At 53.0% G+C, this 18,502-nt stretch overlaps 1 protein-coding gene across 1 annotated transcript in view; it reads left to right on the top strand.

Moving 5' to 3' along the window:
• The window catches only part of Smad3 (SMAD family member 3), a 106,750-nt gene that overhangs the window by 78,359 nt on the left and 9,889 nt on the right, over window positions 1-18,502 (top strand). The window contains exons 2-5 of the mRNA XM_055597103.1: window positions 6,927-7,120; window positions 7,243-7,374; window positions 8,612-8,686; window positions 11,043-11,093. Coding sequence (XP_055453078.1) covers window positions 6,927-7,120; window positions 7,243-7,374; window positions 8,612-8,686; window positions 11,043-11,093 — 452 coding nt within the window. The remainder of the gene's footprint in view (window positions 1-6,926; window positions 7,121-7,242; window positions 7,375-8,611; window positions 8,687-11,042; window positions 11,094-18,502) is intronic.

The raw sequence follows: 18,502 nt of genomic DNA, 5'->3' as shown, positions 1-18,502 counted from the left end.
AAAAAAAAAAAAAAAAGTAAAATATAATGATTTCTACAGCTAGTGATGCCCAGAGCTGTGTGGGGATATCATAGTGCAGACGAATGGGTTCCTATGATGTAGGTGCGGCTCCAGGAGTAGGTGTATAGTGTGGTTGTCACTGGCAAACCCAAGATGGGGAAGAACCTTCCCTTTTTACACCCAAACCTACCAGGTGTTGGGGAAACTGTGAAGAGTGAACCAAGACCATGTGAGTGACGGAGGTCTGGCTGGGGCCTCAAAACATTAACAGGAGCACTTGGGTTAAGTTCATGCTTCTTGTAGATTAACCCTGAATGCCAGAGGAAAGTCATTCTCCACACACTGAAGATAAGCCCGTGTGGATGGCTTCGGCTTGCCTGGGTCATGCAGCTGAGCTCAGGGCGTGGGGGTGAGTCACACAGGGGGCCGTAGGAAAGTCAGCCTCTCAGAAGACGAAGAAATGGGGAGTTGCCAAGCTGACTGAGAAGAGCAATGGTGGAGTCAGTGTGTTAGTCAGCTAGTGCTGTGTAACAAACCGTGGCAGCCCCCCAGCAGGCCATGCGGCAGCAGCCACTGGTACTTCATGGTGCTCGCAGAGGTACAGGAGTGCAGGAGGAAGGACATAGTGGCTCTGCTGATGTCCCATTGTCCAGGAGAAGCCAAGGGACAAGACAGGACTATACCCCATGGTAGAAGGAGTGGCAGAGCCCCAGGGCAGGCAGTTGGTTCAGACGCCACAGTTGTCCGTGACCAGCATTGTGCAGGGCCGCATTTCAGCCTTGCCTCTTGGCCGTGTGGCTGTGGGAGGTGCACATACATGGGGTAGGATCGTTAAAGCACTCAGAGCTGCCATCTCCAGCACTGTTGCTGTTAGTTCTCCACAGGGCAACTAAAAAGAGCAGCCATCTCTGTGAGAGCCAGAGTTCAGAAGGGGCGGGGAGGAAGGGAGAGGGGGAGGTGAGCACTTCTTTCAAGGTTTCTGAGATGTGGCTGGAGTTCAATAATGGTTTGAGAAGAGAGGATGATGATGGAGCGTGGGGTAACAAATGGCACCCTTCGGCCCTCGTGCCACCAGATTTTCAGCACTGGTCTGGGCTTGAATCTGCTTCTGCCTTTCAGAAGCTCTGTGGCCTTTGTTGAGTCCCTGGAGGCCTGAGCTGGGCAGTCACAGCGGTTCATGGCTGGTAGCCGTGTCTGTTTCTCACTTAGCAGTGGGCCTGGTACTTATCCATACAGAGTAGGCGCTGACGTATCTCTGGAATTCGTATGTTCTGCTCCTGACCTGTGATTCCCTGCTGGCTCCACATGGCTGCTGGACCCTGGGTAGGAATAGTATTGGCTTCATTAAGAGGACCCAGCCCAGCCCTCTCACCCAGGCAGCGCTCTGGCTGACTTCATCCTCACCTAGGCCCCAGCCTCTGACATGTCCACATCTTCGGCTGTGGCTCCCACCTCCATTTTAGGACACTTTACAGGTCTCATTTGGAGCCAATGGGAAGAAGCTTCATTTCCTGCCACAGGAAATTGTTTGGCTGGGGAAGAAAATGTTTAAAGATTAAAACCTTCTGTCCAGGGAGCTGGAGGGAGATGTCAGAGGAAGATGTTTGGGGTCAACCGTGAGGAACACACTGCCTCTGGGAAGGGAACTCAGTCACAGTTGGGGAGTGGGTCTAGAGGTGGCTTTCTGGGACCGCCCTCTCACCAGTCCTGGGGCAGCTGGGAGGAAGGCTTGGTTTAGAGACGCTTGTGAACACAGCCTTTTCTGTAATTGAGCATGCTCACGGCAACATGAGCTCAGAATGAGGACTTAATTACTGGATTTACTTAATGGGCCCCAAGCCATGCTAGGCTTGGGAGGGTGTGTTCTGGACACATCAGCTGTGTTAAATCCAGCAGCTGGAACACCCATTTCACTCATTCTATTTAGTAAGAGTAGGTGTGCATTTTGAGTGGGACGAAGGGAGGAAGGAGGAACAGCACAGACTTTGAACCACGAGGAGTTGCCATAATTGTCTCTGAAGAAGTGAATGAGATGCCTTTGCCATCTTGGGGTGTGTGTAGATTTTATGGCTTAGAAGCAGGGACATGGACCAGATGACTTATTGAAAATCCTATCAGATGACTGGCAGTCATGTGCTCAAGAGCTGTAGAGAATACTGTCTTCCTGCCAGGAGAGCTGGCCTCTGGCTGCAGCCCTGGTACAACCTCCCAGGTGGCTCTAGGGTTCGTTTGACCTTTGCCTCGGACTGGCACAGGGGGTTGGATGCAAGTAAGCCTGGAGCACCAGAGATTTGCCTTATGAACCGCATGGCCTAGTGTGGGGGGCAGGGGGCACTGAAGATGAGCCTGGAGTAGTCATATGAAAGAAACAGGCTCCACGGAGAAGGAGGCCCCATGGTGCCGCCCCTGCTATGTTCCTGGATCAGCCAAGCAAGGAAGGCCTCTGGCTACTGAGCACATAGGCTCCTTGCTTAGCCAGGCGTCTGGCACGGGGGTCCTCACCAGTGCTGTTGCCATGCCTGTGTAGTAGCAGCTAGTGTAAGCTGCTGCTGCTTGACACTCACATTGTGTCCAGGGCTTGGCCTCCCAGGAGTCTGCTGATGGGGCTTCTAGTTCAGACAAAAATACAAGGCCGAGATCCTAAGTGATTTGCTCAAGTTCATAGAGTTGCTGAACACGGAAACGGCATATCCTGGCTCAGGCAAGTCCAAAATCTTCACCTCCCTCCCCTGGAATTGTGGTACAATTTACAAATAAACTGCACATACCTAAAGTGCACTGTTTGGTAAATTCTAACAAGCATCCATCCATAAAACCACCAAAATCAAGATAAAAATAGAACCTGTATCCTGCCGGAAGTTTCTCCTGCCCTTGGAGACTCTACCTCTCCCATCCCTTGCTCTCATGCCTCACCTTCCCAGGTAGCCGCTAAGCTGCTTTCCCAGAGTGGATTAATTTGTATTTCTACCACGGTTTGCTGGGCATGGTGGTGGCACTTGCCAGTAGTCTCAGCACTTAGGAGGTAGAGGCAGGAGGATCATACCAGTTTGAGGCTGGCCTTGGGTCTGTGTCATACCAGTTATCACCAGCACTAGAGTAACGCCTGTGTCAAAAGCACAGCAAGTAATTAACTATAATTTTACATGAAAAGAGTGACCCAGCCTCTTTCACTCATGACATCGATCTGCTTATTGCACCATAGGCCAATTATCTTTTTATTGTCAGTCATTCCTTGTGCGACATACCAAAGTCCTTAGGTGTTGGTGCGTTTATGGACACACTATGTTGTCTCTTCTGGGAAATGCTCTCAAGCAGAGCAGGCAGATCTTACGGTGGGTTTGAATGTGAATGCACCCTATAGGGTCTCGTATCTGAACACTCGGTCCCAAGCTTTGGTAGCTTTGGAAGGTTATGGAACCCTTAAGGAGACAGAGCCCCACTGGAGGAAGTAAGTTACTGGAGGTAGGCTCCCAGGCTTTATAGCCTAGACCCATTTCCTGTTTGTTCACCCTGCTTCCTGTGTGTAGATGAGGTATATCCAGCTGACTTCCTGCTCCTGATGCTGTGTCTTCGCTGCAGTGATGGGTTCTAATTGTCTGGAAGCCAAAATAAGCTAGTTCTTCCTTAAGTTGCTTTTGTCAGGGTGCTTTGTTAAGTAATTGACACAAAAGCTGGTGCCAGGAGTGGGGTGCAGCCCATCACAGTGGGGGTCAAGGAAGCAGGAGCTGGAGGCAGCTGGTCACAGCGCATGCACAGTCAGGAGGAAGGCAGAAATGACTTTTGTGCCTAGCTCATATTTTCCTTTTTAACAGTCCAGGATCTCATCCCGGGGAATGGTGCTACCCAGAGTGGGTTAGTCCTCCCAAGGCAATTGACCGAATCAGGATAATCCTCCGCAGGCATGCACAGAGACCGCTCCCGCAGGTGGTGCTAGATTCAGCTGACAGTTCAGACTGACCGTCACAGTGTTTGTCAGGCTATTAATGCCGCAACTGGAAAAGAAACTATTTCAGCAGGGTTTTGCTTTGGATTTTTAAGGACACCCCCAGTTGCCTTCCACAGTCACCACAGCACCGTTTCCCATGAATGGTGTGTAAGACTTGCAGTTGCTCCATACCACTGTCAGCACGTGGCACACACGGTCCTTTTAATTGCGCTGTCCTGATAGTTGTATGGTGGCATCTCATTGTATATAGTTAGTTTATTTTACGTGTATGGGTATTTTGCCAGCATGTATGTCTGTGTACCATGAGTGTGCCTGATGCCCAAGGAGGTCAGGAAAAGGCACCAGATACTCCGGAACTAGAGTTATGGATGCTTGTGAACCCCCGTGTGGGCACTGGGAACCAAACCCAGGTCTTCTGCAAGAATGGCAAGTGCTCTTAACGGCTGAGCTGTCTTTCCAGTCCCTTTGTGTGGTGTTAACCCACATTTTTCTAATTAGTAATGACATAGAACATCTTTGCCATGTTTAAATTTTTTAAATCGCATCTGCTTAAATGACTCGCCTATTATTTTAAGGTCGGGCTGCTTCTGGCATTCTTTATCCTAGAAACAGAGCCTCCGTGAGACATACTCCTTGTAAGTGTTCTTGCCTGGCTTGTCACCTCTCTTCCTGTTTAGGCTCATACAGCTCAGAAGCCCTCTGTCCTGATTTCTAATATACTGACATATCAACTTTGACCTTTCGTGGATGGCGCTTTAGGTGTGGGAGCTGAGAAATCACTGTCAGGGCACAGCGCTCCTGTTGATGTTTTTGTTGTTTTGAGTTTTGTTCTTTGACCCTCAGTTCCTGCAGTGGTGGAAGATGTGAGTTGAGGCTCATTTTTCTTAGTGTATCCCTCCAGTCGGGTGAGCACCATGTGTTGAAGGATCACCCTTTTCCAGCTGGTGTGTTTGGACTCTCTACACAAGTCAGTGTTCCATGTAGATGTGACTGTTCCCGGCCTTTTGTTGGTTCCATTGATATGCTGGTTAGTTTTGAGGACGGTGCCACATTTCTTTGATTAGGGTAGCACTCTTGACTTTAAAAAAATGTACTGTTTGGTTTTTTGTGCATGTATGCATGTACTTGCATGGGTTTGTGTGTGCAAGTATGCTGATGTGTGCAGGTACCGACCGACGCACAGGTTAGCATGTGTGTGGAGGCCAGAAGACCCTTGGCTGCCGTTCCTCAGGTGCCGTTCACTTTGTTTTTATTTATTTATTTATTTATTTATTTATTTTGAGACAGGGCCTCCTTGGCCCGGGTTACACCAAGTAGGCTAGGCAGGATCTGGCTGTGCCTCCTCAGTGCACCACCAGACCCAGCTTTTTCCACGCAGGCTCTGGGGACTGAACCTGTGTTCTCACACTTACAATGCAGGAGCTTTGCTGACTGAACATCTCCCTAGCACCACCCCTTGTGCTTTGAAAACAAGAGGATCCCCCTCCCACCATCCAGGTGGGACTCTGCAGCGACATTCTTCCTCAGTGCTGTGTGGCTCTTCTCTAGCCACTTCTCTCCTGACCCCCCTCTTTCCCACCAGAGAGGCAGCCACAGCATTCAGCTAGCCTTGTGTTGGGGCTTCTGTTATACCCTGAAGAGCCAGTGTGGCCACTTCCCGTATCTTTGGGGGATTCGGTGGCTTCGGAAGAAAGTGAGGAGAGCTGAAGGCTCTTCTGTCTCTACCTATTACCTGCTTCCCACTCGTTCTCTCTTACTCAGCCCCACAGCTCAGCCCCCTTGCCTGGGCTCTCTTAGAGAATGACTGCAGCCGCCACTGATGCTGAGAGAAATGCTCACGGGTCAGGGCTTTGTCAATGGCTTTCCAGTAGAGATTAGGTGGAGGGGAGGCTGTCCCTCTCTTACCGATGAGGCGGTGGAGGGTCCTAGCACCCAGGGTTGCATGCTCAGGAGCGCTAGCCGTATCTCCAGGTCTTCTGACTTCACATCTGGCCTCCTTTCTTCTGCACCTCAAGGAGTAGTGTCAGGCTGTCGCTCTTGTTCAGCTCAGTAATTATTGTTTTCAGCTGTAGGGGCTCCTTGGCCTGGGCCTCACAGGAGGGAGGTAATTACATCCTTCCACATGCCCTTAGTCAGCAGCTCTCCTTCAGTCCTTGTGATCAACCCCGGCACTGACCTTTGTCCCTCCCCATTCCAGGCCAGTGGCTTAGAGATTGGTTGGACCCTGTTTGGCTCTGGTTGGCACATCTGGCTGGCCCCTCTCTTATAAAGTACTCATAAAATCTGTTGAATTCAGACCCAGAGGTGCCCCAGGGACAGAGAGACGGCCTGCACTGGCTCTCCGCTAGCGTGACCCAGCTACTAGAACCATCACGCCCCTGACCTGGGTCTCCCTGATGAAGCCTTCTTGTGGAAAGGGCAGTCCCGCCTCTGTTATGCTATACTTACCCCCGCCCCCTTCAACCTGTGGGCCACCAGCCCAGACTTATCTCAGGGCCATTTTCACACACGCACACATGCGCAGACCGCACACACATCTCAGAGGCCTTAGCTTTGAGAAGTCACAGTCCCTGCCAGGTCAGCTCTGCCGCCATCTAGCCTCCTCTTGTACTCTGCTTCCACCGTGTCCAGGGTTCGCCTCCACAGGGGCCAGATTGGTGGCATCTGTATCTGCTTGAGCATATTTCAAGAAGGTCCCCCTTCCCTGAGAGCTGCTGCCCTGAGAACTCTGGGGTCTGTGGGAAGCCTCGGCATTCCTTCGTGGGCCTCCTTGCTTTTGGGGAGAGCTGAGACACTGGCCAGCAAGAACGGACGGCAGGGGTGCTCTGATCTCCTGGTTCCCTGTGTCTGGGGGGAAGATGAACTTGAGAGGGTCTGCCAGCAAGCTTGAAGTCCCCAGGAGCTGCTGGGGGCTGGATTTGGGAGACAGCAATCCAAACCTACCGAAGTGACAGCATCTGTCCCTTCCTTGCCGTGGCAGGTCACTGGATGGCCGGCTGCAGGTGTCCCACCGGAAGGGGCTGCCCCACGTTATCTACTGCCGCCTGTGGCGATGGCCCGACCTGCACAGCCACCATGAGCTGCGGGCCATGGAGCTGTGTGAGTTCGCCTTCAACATGAAGAAGGATGAAGTGTGCGTGAACCCTTACCACTATCAGAGAGTGGAGACACCAGGTACGTGTGAGTGGCCAAGCCCTCCCCATCCCACCTACTCAGGAGGCCTACAGTGCCCTCGGGGGCTGGGACCTTGGTGCCCTGGTGCTGACCTGCCTCTGCCATGTCTCCCTTGGGGACAGTTCTTCCTCCAGTGTTGGTGCCCCGCCACACCGAGATCCCGACCGAGTTCCCCCCGCTGGACGACTACAGCCATTCCATCCCCGAGAACACTAACTTCCCTGCCGGCATTGAGCCCCAGAGCAATATTCCAGGTAGGCACGGTGGCAGCAGAGGTGGCCAGGAGGCAGAGTGGTACCGTTTTCCTATCCTCTCCACCTTGTGCGGACAGCAGGCTCTCAGGCCCTGATGCTGCACCGCATCCCTGCCGGGAATGATTGGTGGCCCGAGCTCCCTTAACGATGTTTTCCTTGGCATGGAGGAGCCTGTGACCCTTCTGCAGGGCCGCAGTGCCGTCATTTATTTTGAAAGCGGAAATAGCAACACTGTGTCTCTCCTTGCCCTCCCAGCCCATAAGGCTGGCACACAGGCGGGGTCTCTGAAGGGTAGGGGCTGCAGAGTCTGAGGTGAGGCAACAGAGGACCCTGTAAGCACCCTTAGTTTTGGACCGGGCAGAGTGGGACTGAGGCAGTGAATAGAATGTGTTCTGTTGTCAGAGCGCCCGTGTTTCTAGAAGACCCTCATTTACTTGCAAATAATGTGTGAATCACTGCCAGGTTCTCTGGGCATCCAGGGAAGCTGTGCTTGGCCACACTAGGGCCAGTCAGGGCAACTTTTGCTTTCAGGGCAGCGATCCAGCTGTGTTCCTTTTAGAGCGTTCTAATTTGGATGTGGCTTTCACTCTCTGGGTTGGTTTACTGGGCTGAGGTTGGCCGTGGCTTGGGTCAGAACGCATGCACACAGAGGCCAGCTGCCTGGCGTTTCAGATCCCCGCAGGTAGTGCTGGTCTCTGGGAGGGGGTTAGTTGTCCATTTCCTGTTGGATGGCAGACCTTGCAGGACTAAGGCGGGGTGGGAAGGTGACGTGGAGTTCTGAGAAGCAGATCACCGAGGGAGCCACCACTGAATGGCACGCTCACAGGGGTGTTAAGCCACATCGCCTAGAGACAACAGTGATGAGAGCAGCCGACCTACATGGGAGCAGGCTCAAGGCCACAGCTCCTCAAGGGACACAGATGGTAAAGCAGGCATGTCACAAAGCTTTCCCTCCTAACCTGACCTTGAAGGATAGGGACCAGTCAGCTAAGTTGTGGTCCTGGTTGGGCAAGGCATTTTAGATTTGGGAGTCAGTGTGTTGGGAGCCAGATGGCAGAGGTGGACAGCCCGGAGCATGGCAGGGTTGGGAGCTAGCACCTCCCCTTGAGGCCCAGCTCTCTTTTAGTGTCCCTGTACTCAGTGGTAGAATGAACGAATGATACATTGGCCAACAAATGGAGTGCCCAGGGCCAGGCCTTACACTCCTTTTCATGGGACTGCCTGCCTTCTCCCCCAGAAACCCCACCTCCTGGCTACCTGAGTGAAGATGGAGAAACCAGTGACCACCAGATGAACCACAGCATGGACGCAGGTCAGTAGTGCGCTGTGCCTGCAGGCTCGCTCCTTCCTCCTGCCTCCATGCTTTCTCTGTCTGTAGAGTACCCCTGTGTGCTTTGCACATCCCTGGTGGTTGGTGTCTGTGATGTAGGGACACAGAGTAGTTTTGTTGACAGTGCAGCCTGTCCCAGGGGCTCAGGTGTTGGGCAGCTGGGTGAGGTGCTGGCAGAGACTGAAAGGTGGGCTCCCACACCTGAAGCAGCGCAGGTGAGCAGGGGGAGGACCTGCATGGAGGAACTGCCAAGACACCAGAAGGACCCTTTATTCCTAAATGGTAATGAATTAATTAATACACACGTAATGGCCAAATGTGATCAACGTTCCCCTCCTAGCAGGGACTGGGCCTAGTTTTCTCCGAGATATTCCCAGATGTTTCCCATGTCATATGTTATGGGACCAAATTGGTTCCAAAGCAGCAGCTCCTTTAACAGAGCCCCAGCTGGCACACAGGCCCTGTTCTGCATCGCGTGGTGGGCAAGCGAGGAGGGTAGAAAGGGGCCCACGATGGCACAGCCTCCCGTACAGGCAGAAGAGGTTGCACAGTCCACAAAAGGGTGAAAAAGGCTCCCGTGTGCCTTAGAAGCACAGTCACTGGGGCATTGTACTTTTAGGTCAGGCACCCCTCCCCCCAAAAAAAACCCCACACCCACCCAGGCATGTGGCTGGCAGCACGGACCCCGCTAGGATGCACGGAAGCCCTGCCTGTACTCTGTGCCAAGTGACCGCTGCAGACTTGCAGCTGCGGAGTTCGGCAGGGGAAGCAGGCCAGCTGGGCAGCCTCCCTCCAGCTGCAGGGCTTCTCATCAGCTCACCCCACCCTCTGCCCCGGCTCTGTATATGTAGTGTGGCTGTTTTTAAAAAAACAAAACAGAACAAAAACATAATCAGAGTGGCCCGTATGTGCGAAGGACCATTCATGCATGCTTTCTGTGGCTCCAGTCTGCTTGCTCCCTCTGTTTTCTTTTTGTCCCACTATGGCCTGTCCCCTCTCCTGTGCCTCTCTCTTCCTGCAAGGCTCTGTGAGGGCCAGGGTTTGTGTATCCAGCCAGCCTAGGCATGGGCGGGTGAAGCTTTCTCTGTTCTTTGTTTTCCCTCCAGTAGCCCATTTGGCTCCTAGTCCAGTTGCTCATGGGCTTGGCTTCCCTGCCAGGTGAGGTGTGGAGGTGTCTCTGGTAAAAGGGTCATCTAGTCACCCTCAAGGCTGCCCTGGCAGCACATGTGCCCTTTCAGACTAACCTTAGACCTTCATGATTTGAATTACCACAAAATAGGAAACAAACAACTATTGAATGCTTCCTATATGCCAATCCGGATGTTAGTTTTTTGTTTGTTTTAAATTTAACCATCTTACTTAATTTATATAGGTTAGTAGTTTCCACTTTGTACTAGGGGAAAAAATTAAGGCCTAGTAATGTTAATGTATTTTATCAAAACCATGGCCAGAATCATGGCTGATATGTGGCAAGCTATCCAAGCCCGTTACAGCCTCTGAGACCGCTGTTTATCTCCACTGGGTCAGGTGCCGCCACAGGGGAGAAGAGGAAACCTGTGACCCATTCTTTACCCTCTCAGAGCTCAGAGCGCTGTTAGGGTGAAATAAAAGAGCCTCAGGGACAGCTCAAGGCAGCTTCAGAGCTCAGCCTCAAGGTCTGGTGGATGTCAGGGGGTGGGACCAGGCTGCAAGACAGTCATAAATAAATAACTAAGCTCCAGAGCAAAAAGAGAAGGATAGGCCTTTGGAAAGGCAGCTCTGGCTTTCTTTGAAGGTGTGTGTGTGTGTGTGTGTGTGTGTGTGTGTGTGTGTAGCCAGAAGACCAGAGCATGAAGTAGGCAGAATTAGACTTCTCCACAAAGTATCTAATCAGCTGCTGAGTTGCAGGATTTCTGAGGTAGGTGAGCTTTCCTGAGGTTATTCCAGGTACCTGATAACTAGACTGTCTGTGTAGGAGAGATGGAGGCCACCTCCACAGCAAAGGGCTGTGCAGCGCAGGAATGGGTCTCCTTATCCTTTCGTTTCCTAAGGAATGAATAGTCCTGAGGCAGGAGCATGAGGTGGCCTAGCTGGACCCACCACGGCCTGTGCTGGAGCCTTGCTCAGGTCCATAAGATGGTAGGTATCAGAGGGGCCTCTAAAGCTGCCTACTCACGCCATCCATTCCACAGAGAGGGCAACATGCCTGGATGGCCACTGAGGCATGTGTGAGGCCAGGCCAAGGCTCCACTGCTCCTGGGACTCAAGGCTTAGTCTAGGGCTTCCTTGTGGCACAGTGAGGGAACCTGTCTTGATTGTGGAATACAACAATGTCTTACAACCGTGTCTCACCTCGCAGGCTCTCCAAACCTCTCCCCGAATCCGATGTCCCCAGCACACAATAACTTGGGTGAGTATCTGACTGTTAATCAGTAAAACGGGGACCAAACCACTCCTGGCTGTAACTCAACTGATTGTCTTAGTGGGAAGGGACAGAGAAGGTGAGCCCTGCCCCCCTGTTACCATCAGCCCAGCTCAACCCACTGGGTTTTTGGTTACAATGACCCTGGGGTCACCTCAGAACAGGGAAACCAGAGCTCAGTGGCTGGCAGGAAAGGCAGCCTGTGCACAAGGTTCGTGTTTCCCTTGGGAAACAGTCAGACGTGAGTGAACGAAAATCTCCCAGACCTCAGGCCCAGTACACAGGGGCCTCAGTCAGCCAAACACACGTGTGCGGCTCAGGGCAAAGCCACAGGCAGCTGCCCAGACTCAACCCCCAGCTCCCAGAAGCTCGTTTCTGACACATGTTGGGATTTGAGCTGAGTATATCATCTCATAATAACTTGTTATTAAAACAGCAACATGTAAGGAATTTGGGGAGAAAGCAATGTGCCCACGATTGCACTGCCCAGCACAACTGTTTTATCGTGGCCTGTCTGGTGCTTGTGGGGGCCAGGCCACTGAGACCAGGGCCCATCTGCCCTTCCCATTCTCTGCATCTGTTACTCTGAAAATGTGTTTCTCCATTTGGATGTCTTGACTATCACTGTTATCTCGAGATGTTTCTGTCAGCTGACCCATTGTTCCCACAACAATGTTCAGCTGTTGGACTGCAGGTCAGTGTTCTGAGGGTCACCCTGCTGGCTTGCCAGCTTCCCTCAGCGTGGGAGAGGGAGGCTTTGCAGGAGTCCTTGGGGCTAGAAATATCAGAAGGGCTCAAAACAGATGAGATGCCCATGTTTATCAAAGGTAGCTTTTGATACCCTGGTTTGTAATTTGAAAAAAATTAAACTACATCATGGGTGCATGGGTGGGGGACAGTTAGGGCTGGCACTTGCTTTGACTCAGGAAAGGCAGTTGAACCACTCTGGAGTGGACACATTGGACAGGCTGTGGAACCCATTTGTTTCAAAGACCTTCACAGATATTACCAGATAAAATCCATCATTTGGAATATTGGGAGGTGTGGGAAGAGCAAAACATGACTGTGAGATACAGTTTGAATCTTTGTAGCAAGGGGCTGGCTGAGGGAAGGTCATATCCCCGATAGCAGAGGGACTGAGTTATTGAAAACAAACTCAGAGTAGAAGCCTTTAAAGGCCAATTGTGAGTTCCAGTCCGGGCTTCAAGCTTTGGGGTTGCTTTAGATTTCATTTTGGAACTGTTTCACCCTTCTGTGAGCAGGCAGGCGCCACCGTGGCAGCTACTCACCTTCGAAGCCATCACCGCAGGCCAGTTTGAAGGTGGCAGCAGCTTTGGGCCGAAACCTCTGGCTGAGGATCCCTCAATGCATTCAGATCTTAGACCTGGGCTGAAGGACTGGGAGGGGATGAGCAAAGAGCAGGACGGTGACAGGGTGAGGGTTTCCCAGGACCTCGTCAGGGCGCTCCAATGGCTGCTTCACAACCACAGGCAGAAAGTGTGATAACTTTTCGTGTCAAAGGTAACTCAATGAAACAGGTAGGAGACCCGTACTGTAATGTACAGCTGCAGACGGAGACACTGGCTTTGAAGTCTGATTTCTCAGTCCATACCATGTATACAGCCTGCTGGGGAGAGGACTCAGACCTTTGTAGCCTGCTCACATCTGTGTTTGCCTGTGGTGCTGAGGGAGCAGGCACAGAGAGGGGACCGAGTATGCCCAAGAGGAAGCCATGTGCAACGGCTGGGGCAGACTCAGCAAACGTGAGAGTGGGATGTTGAAGGCCAGGTGGACAGCAGGTAGAATGGGGGGGGGGGGACACTGCAGATGAAGAGCAGGTGAGCTCCAGGGAAGTCATCAGTGTGGTCATCAGCTGGCAGGAAGGGCCGGGCAGGATTCAAGGTGAGACTTGCGTCCTGAACGCCACCTTACCCCAGCTGCCCGCAGCATGAGGTTGCTGGTATACTGGAGGGGCTGAGGTGAGACCCTGATGGCAGCTTCACAGAGGTAACCTGGCTACCGTATAGACTATAAATTTGATGAGGAAAACCAGAAGGAAACCCAGGTGGCCACCCCAAGGGAAGCTAAGGTGAATGCACTGTAGAACCAGGAAAGACGATTTAAAGAAGTGGCTTGTGGGCCTGTGCACACAGGAATGGGACGGACCATGAGGAAGCCTGCCCTCATGAGGTGTGGTGGGCCTAGAGAAAATTGGAAGAGGTTGTTATGCCTTGAAACCTCCCTGGGAAGTTAGGGAGGCCGGGACCCAAGGCAGGAAATTGCAACCATTGCTTCATGTTTGCCATTGGTCTGAGGGGAAAGCTTTGTTACAGAGCGTACAGCAGCTGTGCGACACCTCGCCCAAAGCCCGAGGGTGGGTAGCATAGCTAAACCCCCAAGAAGGGGGAAGGAGACCTCCCCATCTTGTGTCCTTCCCACAAACAGGTGGCTGCTGGGCACTTCTCTCACTTAGCCACTGACAATTCCGGCAGGACCACTCAAGAGACACCACTGAAGGCTTGGCTGACATCATGGGCATGGGTGGGTTTGGGAGAGGACGACCTGTGGTTCCAGGAGCAAGCCAGAGACACAAACTGGTCCATCCATCATTGAGGGAAGTCAGGACAGGAACTCAAGCAGGGCAGGAGCCTGGAGGCAGGAGCTGGTGCAGAGGCCACAGAAGGGTGCTGCTTACTGGCTTTCTCAGCCTGCCTTCTTAGAGAGCCCAGGAATGACACCACCCACAGTGGGCAGGGCCCTCCACCATCAGTCCCTAATTAGGGTTGTCCAGAGCCTCATCTTAGGCTCATCTCATGAGGTCCCCTGCTCTGACTCAACTTGCCACGCTGACACACGTGCAAGATGACAGGTATGCCTTCTAAAGAGCTTGTCACGATCGTGTTACCGTGCAAAAGAAAGCGTGCAACATCCAGGTACTGCTTTCGTTTCTTCCCCACCCCGGGCCCCTGCTCAGGTCTGGGAAGGACGAGCTTCCAACCACAGTGAAGCCGCTTCTATAAAGCAGCATGGCGGTGACCTGAGATGAGGCCAAAGGCATGACTGAGCCCCAGCTGGCATGGTGCGGAGGCGGGCCCTGGGGAGCCCCTGGCACCTCTGTTTTTCAGAGCAGGGGCTAGGAGCTGGGCTGTTTCTGACAGACACCTCATGCTGGGTGGGTCACCTGGAATTTCCTCAGTGTCTAAGTCAGGAAGATTGAGGAAAACAGGGGAAGGAAGCGGCAGGTTAGGGAAAGGTAACAGCTGGGTCCCTCTGGTGAGTAAGTTGTTCCTTGCTTCACGGTGACACATGTAGGGTGTGGCTGGGCTGAGGAACCCGAGGTCCTTGTTAGAGCCCTGGGGCAGCAGAGAGCCAGAGCCTATTGAGGTAATGGCTTCCAGGAGTGCCTATGGCAGGGTGAGCCTTCCGCTGCTGGGATAGGACAGGGCTGGGTGGCCGGAGTGAAAGACCCCTGGGATGAAGAGAAGCCAGCTGAGTCCATGCTGTCAGATAGGTACCTTGTTTTTTCAAGACAGGGTTTCTCTGTGTAGCCTTTCTGGGAACTCATTCTGTAGTCCAGGCTGGCCTCGAACTCAGAGATCCATCTGCCTCTGCCTCCCAAATGCTGGGATTAGAGGCGTGTGCCACCACCGCCTGGCAGACAGGTACTTTTAAAAGGCTACCTGTAGTTGCAGCCTTTGGTGAGCTTGTGAAAACACAGGCGGGGCTTCGGAGAGTGGCTCACTGATACAGCTGTGCAAGCACGAAGACCCGAGTAGAGATCCGAAAAACCCATGTAATGCTGGGTGTTGTAGCCTGTGTCTGTAACCCCAGAGCTCCTACAGCAAGATGGCTGTCAGTCTGGAGATTGCCTGGGAGCTCAGAGTCCAGCTGGCACACACATCACACACCCACACCCACACCCACACACCCTCACACACACACCCACACACCCTCACACACACACACACACACACACACACACACACCCTCACACACACACACCCCCCTCACACCCACGCACACCCCCCCACCCTCACACAGGTGGGTAACATGATGGCAGTCTGTCAGCTGCACATAGGTCTGATTCTCAGCCCATGCTGTTTTCTTGGTGTAGAGGCGCTTGCCCTCCTTCCTCTGTGCGCCTTAACCCTCGGAGGCTGAGGCTACGGAGGCCCAACCCCTTCAGCCCAGGAGACGGTGTCCAGGTGGCTGGCCATGAAATTACTTTGTGGGAAGGGACTGTCTCATGTCACCTGCAGGTCAGGATCATACAAATGGGAACACTCCGGTGAAAGGGAACAGTTAAAGGAGAGACAGCCAGAGGGATATGGCGTTGGAGGGTGAAATCTTTCAGGGCTGGGGCAGAGCAGTCCTCCATGGAGGACCCAGACTAGCCAAGCCATCTCTGCTTTGACCTCAGGTCCTATGGTACCCACTGTGCAGACCTTTGCCCATCGCCTGCTTCAGTCCAGGAGAAAGTTGATGAGGCCCCCCCACTTCTGCCGACTGGAATCTTTTGCACATGTTTTTAATAGGCACCCCTTAATCCGAGTGTCGCCTTCTGGGTTTTATTCTGTTTTCTTTTCCTTAAACAAAACAGAGAGCCTGTGCCAGCTTGGAATGGGGCTCGGAACTGAAGCCAGCCAATGCGTTAGGCTGGCCAGAGGCCAGTGGAGAAGTGAGTGCTCCGTTGCCAGTCGAGAAGCCTGCCTGACACCATGCCGTTGAAGGTGGGGCTCTGATGGCTGGTGCTCAGGCGCTTCTGCTCTAGGAAGAGATTAGCAGGCACTGCAGGCTGGTGGGAGCTGGGCTGTGGAGCCAAGGTCTCTAACGCCCCAGGTGGCGAAGCCTGGGTCAGGCCGAGGAACCCGTGCTCCTGGAGGCATCAGCTAATCACCCGCAGTCTTGCTGCCAGAGGAGCTTTTGAGCAGCAGGTCTTCAGGGCCTGTGCAAACTACATCTGCGTTTGTTGGGCAACTCTGGAGCCTGGAGTGTGCTCACTGGGGTGGGGGGAATTGGTGACTGGAGCAGCTAAGCCCATGTTGGCTGGATCTTGAAGCACAGTTTGTTCAAACCTTGGTAGATCAGAAAGCGGAGAATGGGACCAGAACTCAGGGAAGGCTGTAACCCTTGACGCCTGCTTTCAGGGCCGTCCATCCCTGCCAGCCTGGCCCTATATCACAAAAGTTTCATAACCTCCTTAATCAGTACCACCAGCTGGCGGCCAAGCAGTCAAATGTATGCCTGTGGACTGTCCAAACCTTAACAACTGTGTTCCCTTCTGTTTGATCTTCTAGGAAGCTCAGAGTCAGGCTGAGTGTTGTCAGTAGCTGCCATCACATGCTTAGACCAGCTCGCTTCTCTCTCCAGAGTCCTGACTTGTGCTAGAGGAGAATTGTGTGTGCTGGGGTGTGTTTAGAGCTACAACTGCAGGAAGGAATATTAACGATCCTTTTTCTTTGCACCTGCTGTAGCTGAAGTGCCTGGAGGAAGCCGCTAGGGCTGATAGTGGGGAGGGAGGGACGGAACTTAAAGGCACAGCCATCTGCAGGGCATTGAAAGCCATGGCAAGGGATGGCTACTCCAGTCATCCCTGCTTCTGAGCTAGAGTAGACAGGCACCTCTGAAGTGGCAGCCTTCGGAGTGTGTCCTGTTGCTGTCAGCTGCCATGAGACCTGACGCTGGGCCATCAGAGCCCGGTCTCCCTGCTGTGCTGCTCAGGGTGCCGGGGGCACAGCGGTGTTTGGAGGAGTGCGGATCTGCTTGGGGGGGGCCTTCTACCTGAAGCTCACCTTTCCTCAGAACACTGTTCCTCCAGGGGTGACAGATACGGGTGGCCTGCTACCTTTGTTTGTATTGTGGGTGTCGGTGTTCCTGGGGACCTTAACACCAACTCTCTTGTACCTGGACTAGGCCCACAAAATTCTAGGCAGGACTTTGAAATTTGGGGGTGAGGAGTTTGCCATACACATTACTGAGGAAGCCAGGGCTGACCTGGATCAGCCAAAGCTGCCTCTTTAGGTTGACACATGCCAGAAAGCGCAGTGACCAAGAAGGTCAGCGTTAGCTGTCTTCTAGAACCAGTCTTGACACAGATGAGGAAACAGAGCAGTGCCGGGAGAGCCTGCCCCTGGGCAGCAGCAGTTAGAGGTGCTGGCAGGCCACCTGACCACGTGGCTAACCCTGGGCTTTCCTTTTTTTTTTTCCCCTTCTTCAAACAAAGTGTCCAAAGCAACATAGTTCACATTCTAGTGGTGCATTGTTTAGAATTTAGCTTATCTCACTGGAATGTGGAAGCGGAGCAAAGCTAGGGCCGACATGGCTGATGTGGCTCAGCTCAGCCTCAGGATCCAGGGGCATAGGCCACAGCTGCTGCTGCCCCATCGCTCCCCTTCTCTGCACAGTAGCTTTGATCCTCTGCCTCTGTCCTCCTGGCCTCTTGCTCAACCATGAAAGGAAGGAGGAAAAGAAGCATTGCCCTTCTGCGTCGGAGAGTGAAGACAGGGCCAGGGTGTTCTCAGGTCCATAGTCAAGGTTGTAACAATAGCCTTGTTGGTCCTGCATGCTGTTTGCTGCATGCCCGCATCTTACTTGAGTTAGTTCAGGGAATCCACAGTGGCACAGAGGATGGGTCACATGGAGATTTAGAGGCTGACACAGGGAGCATGAATGGATTGTTCTGTGACTGGTTCAACCTAAAAGGCAGTGGTTTCCGTGGGGAGTGCTTTCTGCCCTTGGAGCACATCTGGCAGGATCTAGGAAGGGTTCTTTATGGTCAGGCAAAGCAGATAAATGCTTTAGTATCAAGTGTGTAGAGGCTGAGGATGCATTTGACCTATGATATCTGGACCCTCTTTCTCTCCAGCAGTCATCTGCCTAGCTTCGGGTGTGCTGATCCTGGAGCTGGCTCTGGCAGTGTATACTGTGTCAGGACAGGGGCTACGTCCCCCTCCCAGACTCTCCCCTGTGGGCAACACAGAATCTGCTGCTCTCTTTGGCTCAGCCACTCAAGGGATAGTGAGCATGGGTTCCAGCAGCTCCCCACTTTAAGAAATTACCTGGCGGGCAGGAGCCAGGATTCTCAGGCCAGTGCTGAGCCACTCCAGACCCTTCTCATGCCAGGGAGGAGAGAGGACTCTGGGACCCCACAGTCAAGATGGACACTTAACGGATGGACACCAGCTTGCACAAAGGCATGCAAAATCACCAGGTGGCTGCACAAAATACTTGACGGAACTCCAGAGGAAGAGGAAAGGGCTCAGGCAGATGACTGTGATGAGCAGGGGTGGATCATTTAAGCAGAGTAGAGTGGGCTTAAAGCGCCTCCCTAAGGCCAGTAGTAGAGCCTTTGGAGGTGGCAGTGGGCTACGCAGTCCTTCAGGGGCCGTGGGAGGGGC

This window comes from Psammomys obesus, unplaced genomic scaffold, assembly GCF_907164565.1.
Source record: "Psammomys obesus unplaced genomic scaffold, mPsaObe1.curated_primary_1811, whole genome shotgun sequence".
Classification (NCBI taxonomy): domain Eukaryota; kingdom Metazoa; phylum Chordata; class Mammalia; order Rodentia; family Muridae; genus Psammomys; species Psammomys obesus.
The sequence above is the reverse complement of the archived record's forward strand: the minus strand, read 5'-3'. Positions and strand labels throughout refer to the sequence as shown.